The sequence below is a fragment of the Acipenser ruthenus genome, chromosome 44, assembly GCF_902713425.1.
Source record: "Acipenser ruthenus chromosome 44, fAciRut3.2 maternal haplotype, whole genome shotgun sequence".
Lineage (NCBI taxonomy): Eukaryota > Metazoa > Chordata > Actinopteri > Acipenseriformes > Acipenseridae > Acipenser > Acipenser ruthenus.
The window spans coordinates 8,644,374-8,663,841 of NC_081232.1; the positions used below are offsets into that span (position 1 = coordinate 8,644,374).

The 19,468-nt window shown below is 40.0% G+C and overlaps 1 protein-coding gene across 1 annotated transcript; it reads right to left on the reverse strand.

Annotated features, from left to right (window-relative positions):
* Positions 1–212: 212 nt before the first annotated feature.
* On the reverse strand, positions 213–10,846 carry LOC131709673 (up-regulator of cell proliferation-like). Its single transcript, XM_059012282.1, has 4 exons — positions 10,662–10,846; positions 7,083–7,416; positions 5,757–5,873; positions 213–4,291 (listed from the first exon to the last, which is right to left on the reverse strand). The coding sequence occupies exons 1-4, from the start codon at positions 10,662–10,664 to the stop codon at positions 651–653; spliced, it is 4,095 nt and encodes a 1,364-aa protein (XP_058868265.1). The 5' UTR covers positions 10,665–10,846; the 3' UTR covers positions 213–650.
* Between the last annotated feature and the right edge of the window lie 8,622 nt (positions 10,847–19,468).

The window sequence follows — 19,468 nt, forward strand, 5'->3', positions numbered from 1 at the left end:
CTGTATTTGATGTTAGATTTAGAAATATCACATTTTAAAATTGTCAGTTTTTCATTAAGTAGGTATAAATCCATTAACATAACATTATTCAGCAGGTTTCCTTCAAGAAGCTGCTTGATGAGATTCTGGGATCAATAAGCTACTAACAACCAAACGAGCAAGATGGGCTGAATGGCCTCCTCTCGTTTGGAAACTTTCTTATGATCTTGTGTCTGTTCCAAGGCTACACCCAGGGTGATTATTTTTTTAGAATGCTTTTAGCGCTGTTGCATTGTAGATCACAGCTTCTGCTTTTTTTACTTCATGTTAAACAGCTAATTTACACTCTTCAGTGCTTGTGCCTTTCTGCATCAAACTCTTTTGCAAACTCTCAGCATGTACTTTCAGTAGTCAGAGGCTTCCATGCTGGGCTCTGGAGCAGTCAGGGTAGAATCTCCGATAGTCTTTATAGGGATGCCTCTTCCCTTCGGTGTCACTATTCTTAAATGTCTGATTACTGTGTACAAGTGATGAACAAATTGTTACAGGTAGTTTTCACCAGCCAGCATTTCATTCACAATCTGTAACTCAAGGATTTTGTTGACAAAGTCCCTCGCTGTAAGCTTGATGCGGCGCTCAGTGAATTCCTCAGCCTTCTTGAGGCTCTGATCCTACTTGTGGTAAAGGTCTATGAAGTCAGAACAGTACTGCAGTCTGAACTTTTCCAGATGTTTCAGCGGGTCGTTGACATCAATGAAATCTTCGTGCATCTGTTGGAATTCCCTGGCAGCAAACCCACAGATGTGCATCTTCAGATCAACTTCAAACTGGGCGTTGGTCTTCAGCTTCTCATTTTCCTTCAGCTTGTCATCTATCATTTCTAACAGCACTATGGTGTAGGTTTCGTGGTAGTCAGTTTTACTGTTTTTTTTGAGTGTTATAAACTCCCTGCCCTGTTCTGTTATAGATTTCACCAACTTCTTGGCTTTCTCCTTGTGTTGTGCTTGCTTGAACTTGTAAGTAAATAATTTCGGGTACAATACACGATAAAAGTGAGAATAAGTTACATTAAACTGTGTTTCTCCATATTCAGTCAAATCAGTGGCCTTATTTAACACCATGTGAACTAAACCCACATGTCTGTTTAACTGTCTTCTCAACTGATGGAAAACATTTGATACAATATCTCGCTTCTCTAAACCTTTAAAGTTCAGTGCAGACACTGTCTCTATCCACATCTTATCAAATTCGTTTCTCAGCTGCTCATCAGATAAATCCTCATTTCTTTCCCTACACTCTCCTAGCAGTTGCAATACTCTTTCCTCTAATGTTGCTTTATACTTTTCACTGACATCACACACCTTTTTCATTTCTTTTTGGAAGCCAATAGCTGCTGTCAACTTGTTTGTCAAATAATTTGCTGTTTCAAGCCTGAGAGTTTCAATGCTGTTCTCAAAGGTTGCTCTGTAGCTTTCTACAAGATGATCATGTCCGTCCTTCCTTTCACAGTATTCAGTCAATTTCTCCAGAGTTGTTTTTACTTGTGATGTCAGTTCTCTAATTACCTCATTTTGTAAGATGCTGAGAAACTCCTCAAGGTTTGAGGTCTGGTTTTTGGTTTTTGAAATCCTTGTCTCAGCAGTTGCCAGCCAGTTGTACATGTGCTTTTGGAAGTCCCATTCCCAATTCCCATATTCAACACACAGGTTACTGTAAACCTCAGCCACCCGACTATTTCTGACGCTGAATGTTTCATATTTAAGATCACGCCACAAGTCCATCACCCGTATCTGGAACTCAATGATTTTAAGTCTGTGGCAGCTTTTTAACTCCTCAATCAAGCTCTTCTTGAACTCATACACAGTTTCGCTGTAGCCGCTGTTCACTGGTGCCATTGGTGGAATGCCATGCCACAGGCAAGGGATGTACCAGTGACTATGCTCAGGATCATAGTCCACAACATCTGTTAGTTTAATGTTGGGATCTAGCTGTTCCATCCTGACAGCTGCCTGCGTCGTCTCATTCAACTGTTCTAGAAGCTTTTTCCTATCTCTTGCATTGTTGTCATGAGCAGACATATCCCACACATTCTGGTGCACAAAGTGAAATTTCGGTTTCTTCCAAACTTCTTTCATTCTAAGAAAGGCGTGCACCACGTTCTGTAGGATATCCTTCATCTCTGTGGAGTTCTCCATTGCAATGTTTATTATTGTAATATCACTGAGTCCAGTCACCAGTGTTGCAAGCTCATTGTCATGTTCGTAGCTGTCTTTTAGTTGTGCCAGTTCTGGAGATTTGAGACCTTCTGTGTCAATTAACAGAATGAAATCACAGTTCAGCTTTTCTTTGAGATTCTCTTTGACTCTGATTAACAGCATGAAGGCTCCTCTCGTGCATCTGCCACTGCTAACTGCAAACTGAACCCCAAACATCGTGTTGAGGAGGGTAGACTTCCCAGTGCTTTGGACTCCCAACACTGTTACAACCAGCACCCTGCTCGTGTGTTGGACTTTCTCATGGAGCTCTGTTAGAACATCAGTCACCCACCTTACAGGGATATTTGATGCATCTCCATCCACCAGCTCAAGAGGGAAGCCATCCAACAGCAGATCAGCCACAATGCTGGGAAGCGTTTTAAATTGCTGATGAGATTCAGGGTCGTCGGGAAGGGAGCACGCTGCTTCATAAATCTGTCCGATTTCACGCATGAAATTCTCAACTCCTAAAGAGCTGTTTGATATCAGCTGATCCAACTTAGTATTTTTCTTTTTGTCTCCAGTTACCTGACCCGCACCACATTGTTCTTTGTATTGATCACGGAGATCAGAAAGGTTTTCTCGTGCTATATCGTCCAATTTCAGCCTCATCCACTTGAGAAAAAAGGACCTCTCTAGTTTGTTTGGGCGCGATATGGCAGATATGAAACAGCTCATTGCTTCAGTTATACCATGCTTGTTTTGTTTTTCTTGCAGTTCCTCTTTTTCTCTTTGGAGCTGGTGCTTATACTTTTCAATAGGCTGGTCTCCTGCCTTTCGCAGCCTGCACTGCTCTTTCTCCAACTCGGACAGTTTCTTCCAGTCTTCACCTTGCAATGGTAGCTGTTTCTTCTTAAATTGCAGAACGTTGTCTATTCTGGTTGTGATCTCTTTAGCACATTGTTTTCCTGTCTGACATTCAAGGCTCTCTTCATCTATAGCAATCTTCAATCCCTTTGCTACAAAAGACATGGCTTTTATTTTAATTTTATGTGGCTTATTTTGTATGATGCTTTCCACTGTAGAGTGCAGGTTCTTCACAAAGTCTGCATCATTGATCTGTCTGTTCTTAACCAAGAACTGTCTTTTTTCTAACTGTAACTCTGATTTCAATTTGTCCATGTGTTTCAGGGTTTCCTGCTGTGGTTTACCCTGAGAGTTAAAAACCAAAAACAGTCTGTCTTTCACAGTTGCAAAGGAGGCCAGTAACTTGTACTCCTCTTCTCCAAGGTTACTGAAGAATACGAAGACCGCGCATGATGATTGTTTTAGAAAACATAACTGCGTTGGAAAGGAACCAACGTCTCCACGAAGGTTAGCAATGGATACTGCTTCAGGAAAGATGTCTAAATTATTTTTTCCACAAGGAAGGTACCAGCTGATCTCAACTATACCATCTGAAATTCTCCGAGCAACATCCCCACACTCCATATCGCGATGGATGAAGAAATCATGGTGCTGCTGGGGGTTACTGAGAACCTGATTCAGAATCTGTGATTTGGACAGACTGCAGTCGCCCAGCCTGACAAAAGAGATCATTGGCATGGCAGTGTAGACTATACTGTCTTCCACAAACCCTCTCGTCTCTGCTAGTGAGTGGGGCCTCCACTTCTTCACAATGTCTCTCATGGCCCACAGCATTAATGTACACTGATTGGTGCTACAGTCAGGGAGCAAGAGAGGTACAGCAAACTGGCACATCGACATTTTTGACATCATTTCCTGCTGCAGGAAGCTGTCAGCGCACAGAAAGAGAGCTGTGATGAGATCCAGCGGATTGATTAGGTCACCACGATTGCCACCTATAATATCATCAATATTAAAAGAAGATGATGATGATTTCACGTCTAGTTTAGGAGCTCGACGTCTGGTACTTCTTGCTTTCACACTCATCATCATCAGGGTTTTCAGAAAACCCCGAGGCAGATCTGTTAGAGACCGGATCGGTTCTTCTGTTACACTCTCTGTGCCAATCTCAAGGACTGCGCTTAAAGTGAGTTTGCTTGCTAGGTTTCTTTCTAGTCCTAATTGCAACAGCAATTCCTGTAGACCTTCTCCTGCAAGACACAACAAAATATATTGTATAAAGCAATCAGATTCACGTTTATTCAGACATTAAGCAAAAAGAGTTACTGATCTGATGATGAAGAGCTGTACTGAATCTTCAGTCTGTTTCTGGGAGTAACTGGATTTTTTCATTTGTTTTTAAATGGCCCACCAAATTATTTCACAAACAAAAATCTGTGGGCTGGGTGACCAGAGAACCTGGGTTCAAGTCCCAGCTCAACCTCCCACTGTAGACATGTCAACTCTCCCTTATTTACCAGGAGTCTCCCTTATTTTGGGCCCTTCTCCCTGACAGCTCTTTTGCTAAAGTAATTTTCCTCGTTAACATTTCAGATTCTAAAATCACAGTTCCCGCAGTGCAATTCCCTGTCTGTATTTATCAGTCTTTAGGACCCAGGGGAAGCCTGTAACAGAAAAGCATTCAGGTTACCATATGACTCCATGTTCACCGGGACAGTTCAGGCTTTGCAGCTCTCCTCGCAATGCATTCTGGAGCCTTGTCTCGGGGACCTTTCACAACAGGACTACATTTACCAGAATGCACTGGGGTGTGAGTTTAAACAAGTCCTAGTGTACATGGTGTCATGGTAACCTGTGACAGGGCAGAAGGCCTGCACATGTAAATAGTGGGTTTGTGTGGTTTTGTGTTTAAGTTTAGCAGGGATGGGGTTAAATACATGTGTGGCATGTAGCTGGGTCTTGATTGAATAATTGATCATCAATCAAGTCCCACCCACATAGTATAAAGGAAGCCCCAAATCCTTTGTTTGTTGGAGGAGTTTGAGGTGAGTGTTTGTGAAGCATCTAGTGACGTTCAATGACCAGCCTACAGGTATTTTTATTTTGAACTGTCTGTGCTATTTTGTTTAAACCCTTTATTTTGGCCCCTGTGCCTTGTTTGTTTGTTTGTTTATTTGTGTTCTTGCTGCAATCAACATGTGCAACAGTGCTTTCACTGCAGACTCTCAGTCTTGTTACTGACGCTATCCTTTCACATATGACTCCATGTTCACTGGGACAGTTCGGGCTTTTAAACTCACATCCCAATGCATTCTGGGACGTTTTACCAGTCTCAGGTACCTTTCACAGCAGGACTACACTTACCAGAATGCACTGGGGTGTGAGTTGAAAAGACGGAACTATCCCAAAACAGTCCTAGTATACATGGAGTCATATGGTAGCCCTACCAGCGAGGGCTTCTTTGAGCTCTTCACCACAGTCTCCCAGTGGCAGGGTAGTGTCACAGCTCTAGGTGTTATCCATCAGGAATGAGACTCGGAGACTAGAAACTGCAGTAAAAGCGCTCAATTACCTAATTTGGGAATGGCCACACCTGTGATTGTTGGTCGGGGCGTATTTAACCCCTCCCCTGCCAAACTTACACTTATGTACACCGTCCCTTATTTTGAAAGCTCAGTGTTGACAGGTATGCGGCTGTATCACACAAACACTGACCTGTGGGTGTGGCTTCGCGTGTTTGATTTTGGGGAACGGCGTCCCCTGAGCCGGCTGATTGACCGCTTTCTTCAGAGTCCTTTTTGGGGCTCCCCGTCTGAACCCCCGCATTGCCACCTGATAAACAGAAGAAAGAAAGAAAAAAATAACACTGAAACAAGGCTCTGCGATTATTCTCCAGTTAAAGTTTATATTAATAAGCTCTTTAAAAATAATAATAATAAAAATACAGTTTCTATAATATTCTATCTGTTAAATTACCTCTCTAAAGAGACCAATATGCTGTAAATTACCGATAAGGCTGTATTTTCTTCACATTGATCAAAATTTCTATGAAATGAACACATTGCTGTATAATATGTAGTTCCCTGTGAAACTTTCCTGAAAGAATAGGATAAATACATTTTTATCACTTTAAAAAAATACGGCAAACGTTTGTCTTATTGACACACTGCATTTAGGAATCTGGCAGCCGGTTCAGTTTGCTTCCGGTAAATGATTGAACACACACTGCACAGAGCTGCACGATTTCCTTACAATGTTTTTATTTTGTTTAATAATTCACTGATGGTTAAAATAGAATGTCTTTAAAAGGTGGACATAAAAAAACCGAAATCTTGCCTGAAATGCAGTAAGTCTACAATTTAGCATTTACTGCATTTCAGGTAAGCATTTCAATATTTAGGAACATTTGTTGTATAATAAACTCCAGAGAAAATGATCCATTTTTGAATTTGACAAAGCTATTTTTTTTCTGCTTTAATAAATATTAATGTTTAAATCGGGGAAATATTATTATTATTATTTATTTATTTGGCGGACGCCTTTATCCAACGTGACTACAGGTGTTACAGGGCAACGCAGGGTTACAATGCAAGCTTCATATTTAAATATTTCTTAGCAGATTTATTTCTTAGCAGATGCCCTTGTCCAGGGCAACTTACAATTGTTACAAGATATCACATTATTTTTACATACAATTCCCCATTCATACAGTTGGGTTTTTACTGGAGCAATCTAGGTAAAGTATCTTGCTCAAGGGTACAGCAGCAGTGTCGCCCACCTGGGATTGAACCCACAACCCTCCGGTCAAGAGTCCAGAGACCTAACCACTACTCCACCCTGCTGCTAAATAAAGTGTAGTTTACAGTCAGTGCAAATAATAATACTACTAGAATACAATATGAAATAGAATAGTTACAACCAGTTATATCTACAATGACATATCTTGAAATGCCTATTTTTAGACGGTGAAGTGCAGTGAACAAGCCATTTACTTTACTTTGAAGAAATTACAGCCCTACATACGAATACAACAGGACTCACCCGGTGAGTCAGGGATGGGGGAGGGAGAGCTTTCGAGTTCCACAGGTAAATTGGGATAATCCCTGCGGAGACTACTGAGCAAATCCAAGAACTCCTGAGCCTTGTCACTGCTGCTGCTGATAATGTAGTCCACGAGGTCCACAATCTTCTCAGAGGGGTCTTCCTTTTCCTTGATTTTGAAGTACGTCCGATCAGGGATGAGCTCTTTCGAGTGGGCGTGCTGCAGGACGTGGCTCGGGTCAGTGATCAGGACTGCAATGAGCGTGGCCTTCTGCTTCCGAAGAACAGCCAAGGGGTCGGCGGTCTTTAGCGCCACACCGGCGATCCTGTTATCCTACAGGGACAGAAAGAGGCACAGTCAGACTCCACAGAGATAGGCTTGGTGGTCCAGCAGTTAAAGACAAGGGCTTGATACCAGGAGGTTCCCGGTTCAACTGTGTGTGATCCTGAGCAAGTCACTTCACCTCCTTGTGCTCCATCCTTCGGATGAGACGTCAAACAAACAGGTCCTATTGTAAGTGACTCTGCATCTGAATAGATCACCCCCTAGTCTCTGTAAGTCACTTTGGATAGAAGCGTCTGCTAAACAACTAACATTCATGGGACTGTGAGAAGTGTTAATTCAGAATGAATGCCTGTCTCAATGTTTGTTTTTATTTATTTTAATTTGGAATCGTCAATTATTTGAACCCGCTTTTCTCCAATTATTACACAACCTGGCTCATCGCGCCAACTCAGGAGAGACGAGGGTGAGCAGTCGCGTTGCCTTACACAGCAGTGGTCGTGCTAGGCCGCCCCATTGCGTCAATGCCCCCCTGAAATAAAGAATGTCCCGCTGAAATTCTCTTAACGCGCTCGTGTCCCCCTTTCCCAGACCAGACGCAATACCAATACGCAGTAAATGAATGCATTTTGTATTACCATGACATGTCTGACGACAGGCTAATCTTTTTACTTGTTTGTTTACACTTGCGTTTTCATAATTAAACTCCCCAGTCCAGTAGAATGCGCTCACACTCCCTCCCTGGTTACAGTCTGTTTCACAGTAAAGCCTGGACGACATCAGGCTTGTTAATAACATTATTATTATTATTAGTTTATTTAGCAGACGCCTTTATCCAAGGCGACTTACAGAGACTCGGGTGTGTGAACTATGCATCAGCTGCAGAGTCACTTACAATTACATCTCACCCAGAAAGACGGAGCACAAGGAGGTGAAGTGACTTGCTCAGGGTCACACAATGAGTCAGTGGCTGAGGTGGGATTTGAACCGGGGACCTTCTGGTTACAAGCCCTGAACGCTCTTTCACAGCACATCAGTCTGGAGTTAGCGATTAAACGTTGATTACATGACAAAAGTTTACAATAGATTGGCAAGTGGTAATAAATAAAATGTGTTATCCGCCATTTCAGAATTTTTCTCACGTACCCCCAGGGGTATGTGTACCCCAGTTTGAAAACTGCTAGAAGAAACCACATTACTATACTGTTTAATAGTAGTAGTATTTAAATGCCATTGTACTGACTTGTAAATATGTACGTTTTAAATAAGCCCTGTTGTTTAAATGTCATATTTTTTTCAATGACCCGTTTAAAGTTTATTGTAACTTCAGTACTACATTTCAAAATGCAGAATGTATGGCCAATCAGAAACCAAAGTATTGCCGTGCGGTCTAGTATTGCCATGCATTACGTCTGGTGTGAGAGTTAAGAGTTTTTAGCTTTCAATCCAGTGAAAAAATATGGAATGTTGGCTTAATACTAGTACATTACTAGCAAAGGGCGATCAAGACGAAATACCGTTAGAGGTTAAAAACGCCAAAAATGTCTTGCGACTGAAGCTCTCTCCAATTTCCCTGCCCTCATCAGTGATTTGTGTGGTAACAAGCAGGGACATCCATCACATACTAGGTAAGCGTTTTATTATTGATTTTAAATTAGCATCAGTACTGTACGTTTTAAATCACCAAGAATTTAAAAATGCCAGTAATATGTTTTGGTAATGAGGTCAGCTGTGGAGATGGGTGGACAGTGAACTTTTCTTTGCCTTTTCTGTAATGTTATTATCAATAAAAATACATGATTGCCATTTGCTATCATGGAATAGTCCTATGTCATTTCTGAGTGATTTGAGTCTAGCACGGAGGCTTTGTTGATTTTAATTAATTAATATTTACAATAAAATGATGTTTCCGACAACTAGAAACCTGTTTGAGGGGACTGTTTTTAGCCAAAAGTGAAAATATAATATATATTTTCTGTTTTATAATACTGTAACTTTTATAATTGTATCCATCACACACTCCAAGGCTTGTGTGTTATTTTGTATCATGTTATTGTACAGACCTTTGTTTCTGTTTTCATTTATGACTATCTCAGTGGACTACATTTTTTGGAAAGGGGTACGCAGCTTAAAAAGATTGAAAACCCCTGTTCTATTATTATTATTATTATTAATTTCTTAGCAGACGCCCTTATCCAGGGCGACTTACAATTGTTACAAGATATCGCATTATTTTTACATACAATTACATTCTTTTTTACACATTATTTTTTACATACAATTACCCATTTATACAATTGGGTTTTTACTGGAGCAATCTAGGTAAAGTACCTTGCTCAAGGGTACAGCAGCAGTGTCCCCCCACCAGGGATTGAACCCACAACCCTCCGGTCAAGAGTCCAGAGTCCTAACCACTACTCCACACTGCTGACACTTCTAATTTGATCTGGTACAATGAATATCCTCTACTTAGTGATACACCAGCATCACTGTGACACATTTCCCAATATTGTCCCAAAAGTGACAGTGAGTATTGTAGAGACACCTTGGTTGTATCTACAGCTTTACAGTTGTATTTTTTATTCAGAAACAAAAAGGTCAGTAAACTCTGCTGGCATATTTAAAAACAAACAAAAATAAGAAATGGTGGTTGGTTCTGAATCAAACATATTGACCCCCTCACTGAAGAAAATGTCCCCCTAAAATTTTGAGTGGGGACCACACTGACACTCAGTCTGTAAGTCCTGGAGCAAACACTGCACAGTGTTAGTTAAAATGGATTCATGTTGAAATCTTTCTGTACTTCATATATACCTGTACACAATTGTATCAGAAAAAGCTTAGATTTAGAGTTAGGGTTATATCATTAAGTCCATTGTAACTATGCATAATAACATTGCAGTGGTGTGTAAGTACACATGCATTTACTAAGTAACTACTGTGTAAATGCACAGTATTATTATTACATTTCTTAGCAGACGTCCTTATCCAGGGCGACTTACAATTATTACAAGATATCACATTATTTTTTACATACAATTACCCATTTATACAGCTGGGCTTTTACTGGAGCAATCTAGGTAAAGTACCTTGCTCAAGGGTACAGCAGCAGTGTCCCCCACCTGGGATTGAACCCATGACCCTCCTTTCAGAAGTCCAGAGCCCTGACCACTACTTCACACTGCTGCACAGTAATTAGTGACACTTAATGGAAAGTGTGATCTACTGTAACTATTAAAGCATGCAGAGAGAAGGACAGTTAGGAAGAGGATAATAATCATATTTATCATATTTACCATCACTGGTCCTGTTTTTCAGTTGAGTGGCTGAATGTTTTTGCTCAACGTCTTTTAGAGATGCGTCCCTGGCTGGTTTCTGGACCCTCTTCTAAATCATCTTTGACAGTTTATCCATCTTGGTTCAGATGGATCCAGGATTTCTCAGCCAGGACAGTAGGGCAGAGGCCAGTGTCATTAATCAGTCTGAGCTGCGATTAAAGTAAAGATTTCAGAGTCTGAGTTTGTTATAAAGAAATCAGTCAGCCAACAGCATGGAGAAAGAAAAAAAATAAAACTTGTAGGTAATGTAATAACATAATGATTATAAACAGAATGACGGTAGAACAATAATATGCAACAAATTGAATCATCGCCGGTTTAATCAGGCTAAAAGTCTTTTTTAATATTTATCTAATAAGTGCGGATTACAACACTGGTATTTTTGTTATTTTTAGAAAAGTGAAAGCTTTAAAAACAAGTTTGTTTTCATCAAGTAAAAGTGTTCCAGAACCCCCTGCAGTGTTTTTAAGAAACTCATTACTTTACCTCGGCTGTATCCTGTGCTGTACAGCTCTGGCCAAACCCTATAGAATTAACTCATTTAGCTTCATAAAGTCGAATGAAAGCTGCTGAATAATGTTCCCTTGTTAGCATATTGATTTACACACCCTCTATATAGAATGAACTCACTCAGCTTCATAGAGTCCAATGAAAGCTGCTGAATAATGTTCCCTTGTTAACATATTGAATTCCACACCCTCTATATAGAATGAACTCCCTCAGCTTCATAGAGTCCAATGAAAGCTGCTGAATAATGTTCCCTTGTTAACATATTGAATTCCACCCCCTCTATATAGAATGAACTCCCTCAGCTTCATAGAGTCCAATGAAAGCTGCTGAATAATGTTCCCTTGTTAACATATTGAATTCCACCCCCTCTATATAGAATGAACTCCCTCAGCTTCATAGAGTCCAATGAAAGCTGCTGAATAATGTTCCCTTGTTAACATATTGAATTCCACACCCTCTATATAGAATGAACTCACTCAGCTTCATAGAGTCCAATGAAAGCTGCTGAATAATGTTCCCTTGTTAACATATTGAATTCCACACCCTCTATATAGAATGAACTCCCTCAGCTTCATAGAGTCCAATGAAAGCTGCTGAATAATGTTCCCTTGTTAACATATTGAATTCCACACCCTCTATATAGAATGAACTCACTCAGCTTCATAGAGTCCAATGAAAGCTGCTGAATAATGTTCCCTTGTTAACATATTGAATTACACACCCTCTATACAGAATGAACTCCTTCAGCTTCATAGAGTCCAATGAAAGCTGCTGAATAATGTTCCCTTGTTAACATATTGAATTACACCCCCTCTATATAGAATGAACTCCCTCAGCTTCATAGAGTCCAGTGAAAGCTGCTGAATAATGTTCCCTTGTTAACATATTGAATTACACACCCTCTATATAGAATGAACTCACTCAGCTTCATAGAGTCCAATGAAAGCTGCTGAATAATGTTCCCTTGTTAACATATTGAATTACACACCCTCTATACAGAATGAACTCCTTCAGCTTCATAGAGTCCAATGAAAGCTGCTGAATAATGTTCCCTTGTTAACATATTGAATTCCACACCCTCTATAGTCCTAGATCTCACTCCGGAAGCGGCATGTTTTCCCTCCCAGATAAGTCTCCAGTTGCTCTCTAACTCCTGTCAATTTCAGTTAACGGTTGGAGGAGAATGAAGCCGCAAACAGAAGAGCACGCTTACCAATTGGAAGAGCACAAAAACAGCACAGAAATAGCAATATTTCAATCTACGTGGAAGGTCTACAATAAATATCCATAGGTAATTACATATTTTAAAACCACCTTTTTAATTACATATTTTAAAAACTACCTATTTTAAAAAGACCGCCTATTTTTAAATAGGCTTATGAACCTGTTGGCTTAGTCGGGCTGTAGCCAGTTCTTAATTTGAGCCGGATCCTGTCGGAACAAGCAACTGTTTGCACTGTAAACATTCTAATAAAAGCGATCAGAGTTAAAGTTTCTCCCGTCCCCCAGTAAAAGCGCATCCTATCCTGCCACACCGATTCCAGACCTGCTCTCTTATTTGTACAGAGAGGTTATGGGGCCGGCCGGCGAGTCTGATCTTGAAACAGTGGTGGTCAGCTAGCGAGAGGTCCCTACGTGATCGCGTCACGTAGCCTAGGCTAGTCGTCGCTACTGAATTTGAAACGTGTCGAGGGGAAAGGAAAGCCAAATCAAAAATGAGGGGGAAACTGCTCCTGATGGCGATGCCTTAGCATCACCAGTTCAGCATCACCACCGGCACGTCCTCCACTAGCTAGCAGCCCTACTAGTGAGTCAGACTCTGCGGGAGAGGGGGACGGGGTCGGGGAGGACTAGTGATGGGCAGTTCGATTAGTGACTCGATTCATTTGATTCAGTTATTATTTTTACTGTTGCACTGTCCCTTTAAACCCCAGGGAGACTACTGGTCTCAATAGTAATTGCAGTGCTAATTCGTAATGGGGCCAGCTGTATAAAAACAGGTGGGGTTAATCAGCGAGAGAGAGACCGGGTTTGAGAGATGGGTCGGGGAACCACTGTTTGGTAAGGATTGTAACTTTGCAAGTGTAATACTGAGGCGCTGTGAATTGGATTTCGATGTAATTATCTGAGCGCTGCATACGAACTCTTTTTCTGTTTAATTAGTTGTTTTAGACTTTTAGAGTAGCGTCTTTGTCCTGATCATCCTAACTGTAATTGTGGATGTGTGTACAATATATAGTTATAAAAGGCCTGTTAACTGTTGATTGCACACCTGCACTTTATCAACCTGTGTATTAACTAAAATAGCGGCTATTGGAGGGTTTAAGCATTAGGCATTTTTAAGGTTGCATGACGTTTTCTGTTTTTCTAGGAAAACCACTGATTATTAGTTTTTTTAAAAGTGTGTTATATAGGTTTGTTTTATTGTCTGGCATTGTGTTGGTGGAAACCACTATTTGCTTTGAAGGCTGTTATTTAAGTGTTATTGTGCTGTGAATTCTCTTTTTATTTAGAAGTGTTGGTGTGACATGACTTAGTTCAAAGTATCCTAGTGCTTAGGGTCTGATGGGGTCGCTCTTGGTTAATAATCTGCTGCTATAGTTTAAAGGTTGCTGCTATCAAATCTGCTGCTATAGGTAAAAGCTGTGATATTTTGTTTAAATAAAATTCTTGTTTTTATACCTTGTTGTCCTCACTTTACACACTGTGCTGTCTTGATTTTTAAAGAACCTGTTATTTATTTGGAGTTATATTAACTTCAAATTGGCGTAGTCATTAATTCTACTTAATTGGTTATTTTAAGATTGTCAATTTAATTATAGGGATAAACCGAGGGGGTTATCCTTGGTTAAGTATTGAACGGTGTTTTGGAGGGGGGCGCTACACTAGGGAGAATCTATATTTGGTTGACTGGGTTCATAAACATTAAATATAGTTTGACAAAAAATAATATATATTTACAATCCTAGAGATAACATTATTATTTATTTCTTAGCAGACGCCCTTATCCAGGGCGACTTACAATCGTAAGCAAATACATTTCAAGTGTCACAATACAAGTAATACAATAAGAGCAAGAAATACAATAACTTTTGTTCAAGTGTGATAAACCACAATTCAATAATACAGCAGATAATAGTGATAGTTACATCAGGATATGATTAAATAGTGATAGTTACATCAGGATATGATTAAATACAAAGTACTACAGGTTAAACACTTGGCAGATTACAGTATTCTGAAGTACAGGATTAAATGCAGTAAAATAGGGGGCAGATAAGAGCAAAATAAAGCACATTTACATGAAGGGTGGTAGTGTCCCAGGATACAACAGAGGAGTTCTACAGGTGCTGTTTGAAGAGGTGAGTCTTGAGGAGGCGCCGGAATGTGGTCAGGGACTGGGCATAACAGTTTGAACCATTGGCATTGTTTAGCCATCAGTATCAATCTAATTTAATTTCATCTTTAAAAAATAGTCAATTGCATTTCTTATGTGTTTTTTTATATACATTTGGAGTCACTCGTTGTTTTTTACACCAACAAAAATGAGAGACTCGAACGAGTGGTATTTGTGGAACTAATTCGTGGTATTTATTCAGCACAGTTTGCCCAATTCCTCTTCTATCCAATAAACCTTTAGGGATTAATCATGTGATCAAGTTTAAACGTGTATATATTTAGTATTTTTTAGTGTTTAACACAGTAAAATAACATTTAGAAAATGTGTATTTAATAATGTAAAATATAATAGACGTTTAAGAACGTCATCCGTTAGACTGCGCAATATCCTCCTAAAAGGTCGTTGTATCGTAGCTGATACTACGTGTCACCTTGTGGACTAAGAGGAATCGCCGTCATTATTGAATTATAAAATATTTAACCGTAGTTGTAAATTGTCATGTATAAAATACATTCATTCCTCAAGGTCAAATATGTAATCACAAGTTATATAATTAAGCCTTGGGTACAATAACGTTACAATACCAGTAGATGTTTGTATTTTATTTTGGAAATTAGGTGTATATCTCTATTTATTATTATTATTATTATTATTTATTATTATTATTTAGTAATTTGTCTGACTTCACTGAAGATGACTTAGAAGTATGAATCATAATTTGTGCAAAACAGTTAATTATAGATAAGATTAATTTTTCCCATCGTTCACCTTAGTGAGTCATTCAAAAAGAACGATTCGTTCGCGAAAAGGACAGTGCATCCACCGACGAAGTCAGCGGAGCAGGTGCAGTTTGGACGGAGGCTCAGTTCAAGAAAAAGCAAACGTATAACCCCTGGCTTGTCATGCAAAATTCAAAGCTGGGCTGTACAACATGCAAAAAGTTAGGGAGCTTGGGTCCGGAAAAGACTGGAGGGATGAAACTAGCAAAAGAGTGGGTGGAATGTACAGTAACGTCCTCTGCCTCCGACGTAAAAAAACAACAATAAAGAGCCCTCAGAAAAAAGGTTTTTGAACATGCCCGAACCAAGGCCCATTTAGCAGCAGCAAGCATTGTAGCCAAGGCTAAAGATGACACCTTAACACAGGTTACAGTTACATTGTCTGGCTACATTGTGTTTGTCATTTAACACAGGTTACAGTTACATTGTCTGGCTACATTGTGTTTGTCTCTTAACACAGGTTATAGTTACATCGTCTGGCTACATTGTGTTTGTCTCTTTTTTTTCTCATGCGTTCCGGTACCTCAGAGCCCCCCCGGAACACCCCCCCTCTCTCGCGGTCACTATGTGTTCCGGGACCTCCCGATTTACAAATTAAGCACTGGCTGTAGCCCGACTAATATTTTGACTTTTGTTTTCAATTGTACGCATTTGTATGCCGTTTACAGTCTTTTAGAAAAACGTGCATTTCAAAACTCTCCTATACGAAACAAAACCATCTGTATCTACGCATAAAAAATACGCATCGTACTAGTGATATGCTGAATCGACTGTAAAAAAAAAACAAAAAAAAAAAAAACAAAAAAAAACACATTTTTTATTTATTTCCTTTTCATTTAACACCAAATGTATACACAGATTATCAGAAATTATTAAAATCAGACCATTCAATTACAAATTGCTTTGCTTTTCCATCCTATTGGCCTATATATGCGGTGAAAATCCATTGAATCTCTTGCTTTTAAAAGTTTATGTTCTTCACTTTCTTATCTGGTTTGTTTTGCCGTGTTAATTTTTCAATAAAAGCTTGTGAAACTTAAAGTATGTAGGCTACATTTGATTTCCTGATCTGAGTGTAAAATAGTACACAGGTATTTATTATTTATAACAATTTATCAGACTGAAAGGAATGTAACGATGATTTTTGAAAGTATGGTTTTGGAAGCCTAATTGTAAGGTAGGCCCAGGGGTTAATTTATTGCCGGATCGCAGCGGATCTCGTAATTTATAAAGTAAAATGAGGTTTAGACTATTTTTTTTGTTAATAGATTGCTTTTAAGGGCAGGGAAGTTATAGACAAGGAAGGAAATGAAGAGAAATTAATTTGATGGGAAATAAGTTCTGCGAGAGATGCTTAATTGCAGATGAGACCAGAGAGTTGAGTGGGAATGAGCAGCTTGTTGTTAGTCTACGGTGGGTTGACTGTTTCTAATGTACACGAAGATGCAGTTGGCTTTGTTGACCTAGAAAACACGAACTGTGACCATCGTTAATGTGCTTAAAGACGTTGTAACAGGGCGAGCAGCCCTGTACATTGTTTATTTTAGTTTTAAAACGGAGTCCCCTCCGCCCCTGTTCAGATTATTGTTTTGTGTTTATTATTTTGTTTTGTTATTGGTTTTTGTATTTATGATTATTATTTATTTAGGACGGCGTAACCGTTTTGTTTAGTATTATTGTAAACTCGTGCAGAAGGTGGCCATCTCCCGAATTAATCAGGTGATTTAATTTGTTGCTAATCGGGAGATGGTCACCTGTTATAAAAAGCCTGCAGCTCTCCAACTCGGGGTGTGTGGGAGTCCAGAAGAGCGAGAGTAGAGAGCGAGGAGAGGAAAGAGAGAGTTTAAAACGATTACAGGAACAGTGAAGGCTACAGCCCAGCCTGACCGGTGTTATTTCAAGACTAGTTCAAGACTTGTTTTATTAACCCTTTTATTTTGCTCTGTGAGCGCAAGTGTTTTGTTTAAATATTTTATTTTTGTTTATTAATAAAAACGGCAGCCAGCCGAGACTTACTTTGAACTGCAAGTACTGCCTTGGTGTCAGTTATTAACCTTCCTGCTTCTGCCGTGACGTCAGACCATCAGTCACCCTGTCACAGACGTGCTTTTGCGTTGCAACAATAATGCCGTCAGATTGTGTGGGGCAAGTTTATGATGGAGCAGCAACTATGAGTGGGCATGTGAATGGTGTTGCAGCAAAAATAAAGTCAGAAAAACACAATGGCACTGCATGGAACATTGTTTGAATCTTTGCCTTCAGGATTGTGCCAGAACATCACACCCAGTGCGTGAGGCTCTAGATTTAGTCATGGAACTTTAAAGCTTGATTAAGCTTTCTCCAAAACGACAGGCACTTTTTCAGCAGCTAAAAGAACAATTGGGATATTCAAACACTCCTATTAAGCCACTGTGTCCAACCAGGTGGACAGTGAGAGCACCTGCCCTTAAACGGGCAGAGATCTGAGGGAGAAAATGATGGAATGCTGTCAGTAGTGTGCAGTGGCCTGCTGTAGAGAGCAGAGAGCTGCTGAGTGAGGTGGAAATTGGTATTTGAGAGTTAAGGAGTTTTTAGATGACGTCGGAGATGGGGCTGCCTTGGGGTACAGATGAAGAATGCATAGATCTGAGGCCGCTGCAGAACCTGAGAGGATGAGAATGCGTTGCTCGGAGGCTGCTGCAAAACCTATTGATTTGATCAGGAGCAGTCTAAGAGTGTATTGTCTATTGCGGGGTAGGACGCTTTGGCTGAAATGTTAATAATAATCGTAGCACATAGTTTCCATATGTGCCTGGAAGCTCAAATTGAATGAAATGGACTTTGAATGTTGTATTAAGTGCCTTGATGAAGTTGGGGGCAAATGAGGAAGTGTAAATCCGGGAGCAAGAAAGTTGCAGGAATGGCCTGATGCAGGGAAGCTGGAAATTAATGTGACGGTGGATTCTTAACATCTCAGAAAGCCGATAAGCTTGGCTTCATGACCAGGTCCCCGAGGGGAGGGGTTTGGATTTGAAAAATTCAAGTTAATATAATGTAGCAAAAGAAGCTGAGGCAGGAGGGGACTGAGAATCCCTCGGAATGACAACGAACTGCAGGAATTGATAGAAAGTTTGGAGTGTGCGAGATTCGCAGCAATAGCAAATCATCTTAAATTATGTAGAGCTTGTGGCGTTATGCTGCCATCTAGAGGTTGCGATTGGAATTGAAACTATTGGCTTCAGTGAAGCAGGGTAGCATATATTTGGTTATTGCGATTAAAATCCTTGTTAATCTAAAAAACATTTGCTTTAGAACAGTTAGTGATGATATAAGTAAGTTAACGTAGGTATAGAAGAGGAGCCTGCAGTATTTAGATGCCACAGTTCGGAGTTGAAGCACTGATGTTGCAAAAGCGCAGCAGCAGGAACCAGATGATTGCAGTAGTGAGGCACAGGCTCGCATTGCCTGTTAAAGCTGCCTGGTAGCCATGGCGACTTGCCACGTCCAGTAGTCACTCGATGAGGTCTGTGAGGCGCCGGTGTGAAAGAGGTGCAGTACAGCGATGATGTTAAGACAGTCTTTCTGATGAAAACGCAGACCAAGTTGAGAATGGCACTGCGCTTTGAACGGCGCTGTAGCTGGGCTGGAGACTGGATGGCGCAGAAAAGACTAACGATGGAGCTCCTGCACAAAAACAGAAAAGTTGAATGATTAAGAGATTCACCTGAGCAGGTAGGAAAATAGCTGATACTGTCTTACCAGCGCTGAGCAGAGAAATGGCCTGCAGTGAAAGGAGCGAACAACAACAAACAAGGAAGCGGAAATAGTAATTTTATATTGATATGATATATATTATATTTTCATTGTTATATTGTAATCTACATTAAATATCTACTTTAAATTCTATTAATTGTATGTTGTTATATGTATATGCAATAAAAAAAAGCAGTACAATTAATATGATTTAATTAAATACATAAATTAAACTTTGTGTACATCAAATTATGACTCGCTGTGTGACCCTGAGCAAGTCACTTCACCTCCTTGTGCTCCGTCTTTCGGGTGAGACGTAGTTGTAAGTGACTCTGCAGCTGATG

Excerpts from the sequence above, each read along its gene's own strand:
- LOC131709673 (XM_059012282.1), bottom strand. Across the intron at positions 5,874-7,082 it reads CCCCATCCCTGACTCACCGG|GTGGCAATGCGGGGGTTCAG; the intron begins GTGAGTCCTGTT and ends TCTGTTTATCAG. Across the intron at positions 4,292-5,756 it reads ACGCGAAGCCACACCCACAG|GAGAAGGTCTACAGGAATTG; the intron begins GTCAGTGTTTGT and ends TGTGTCTTGCAG.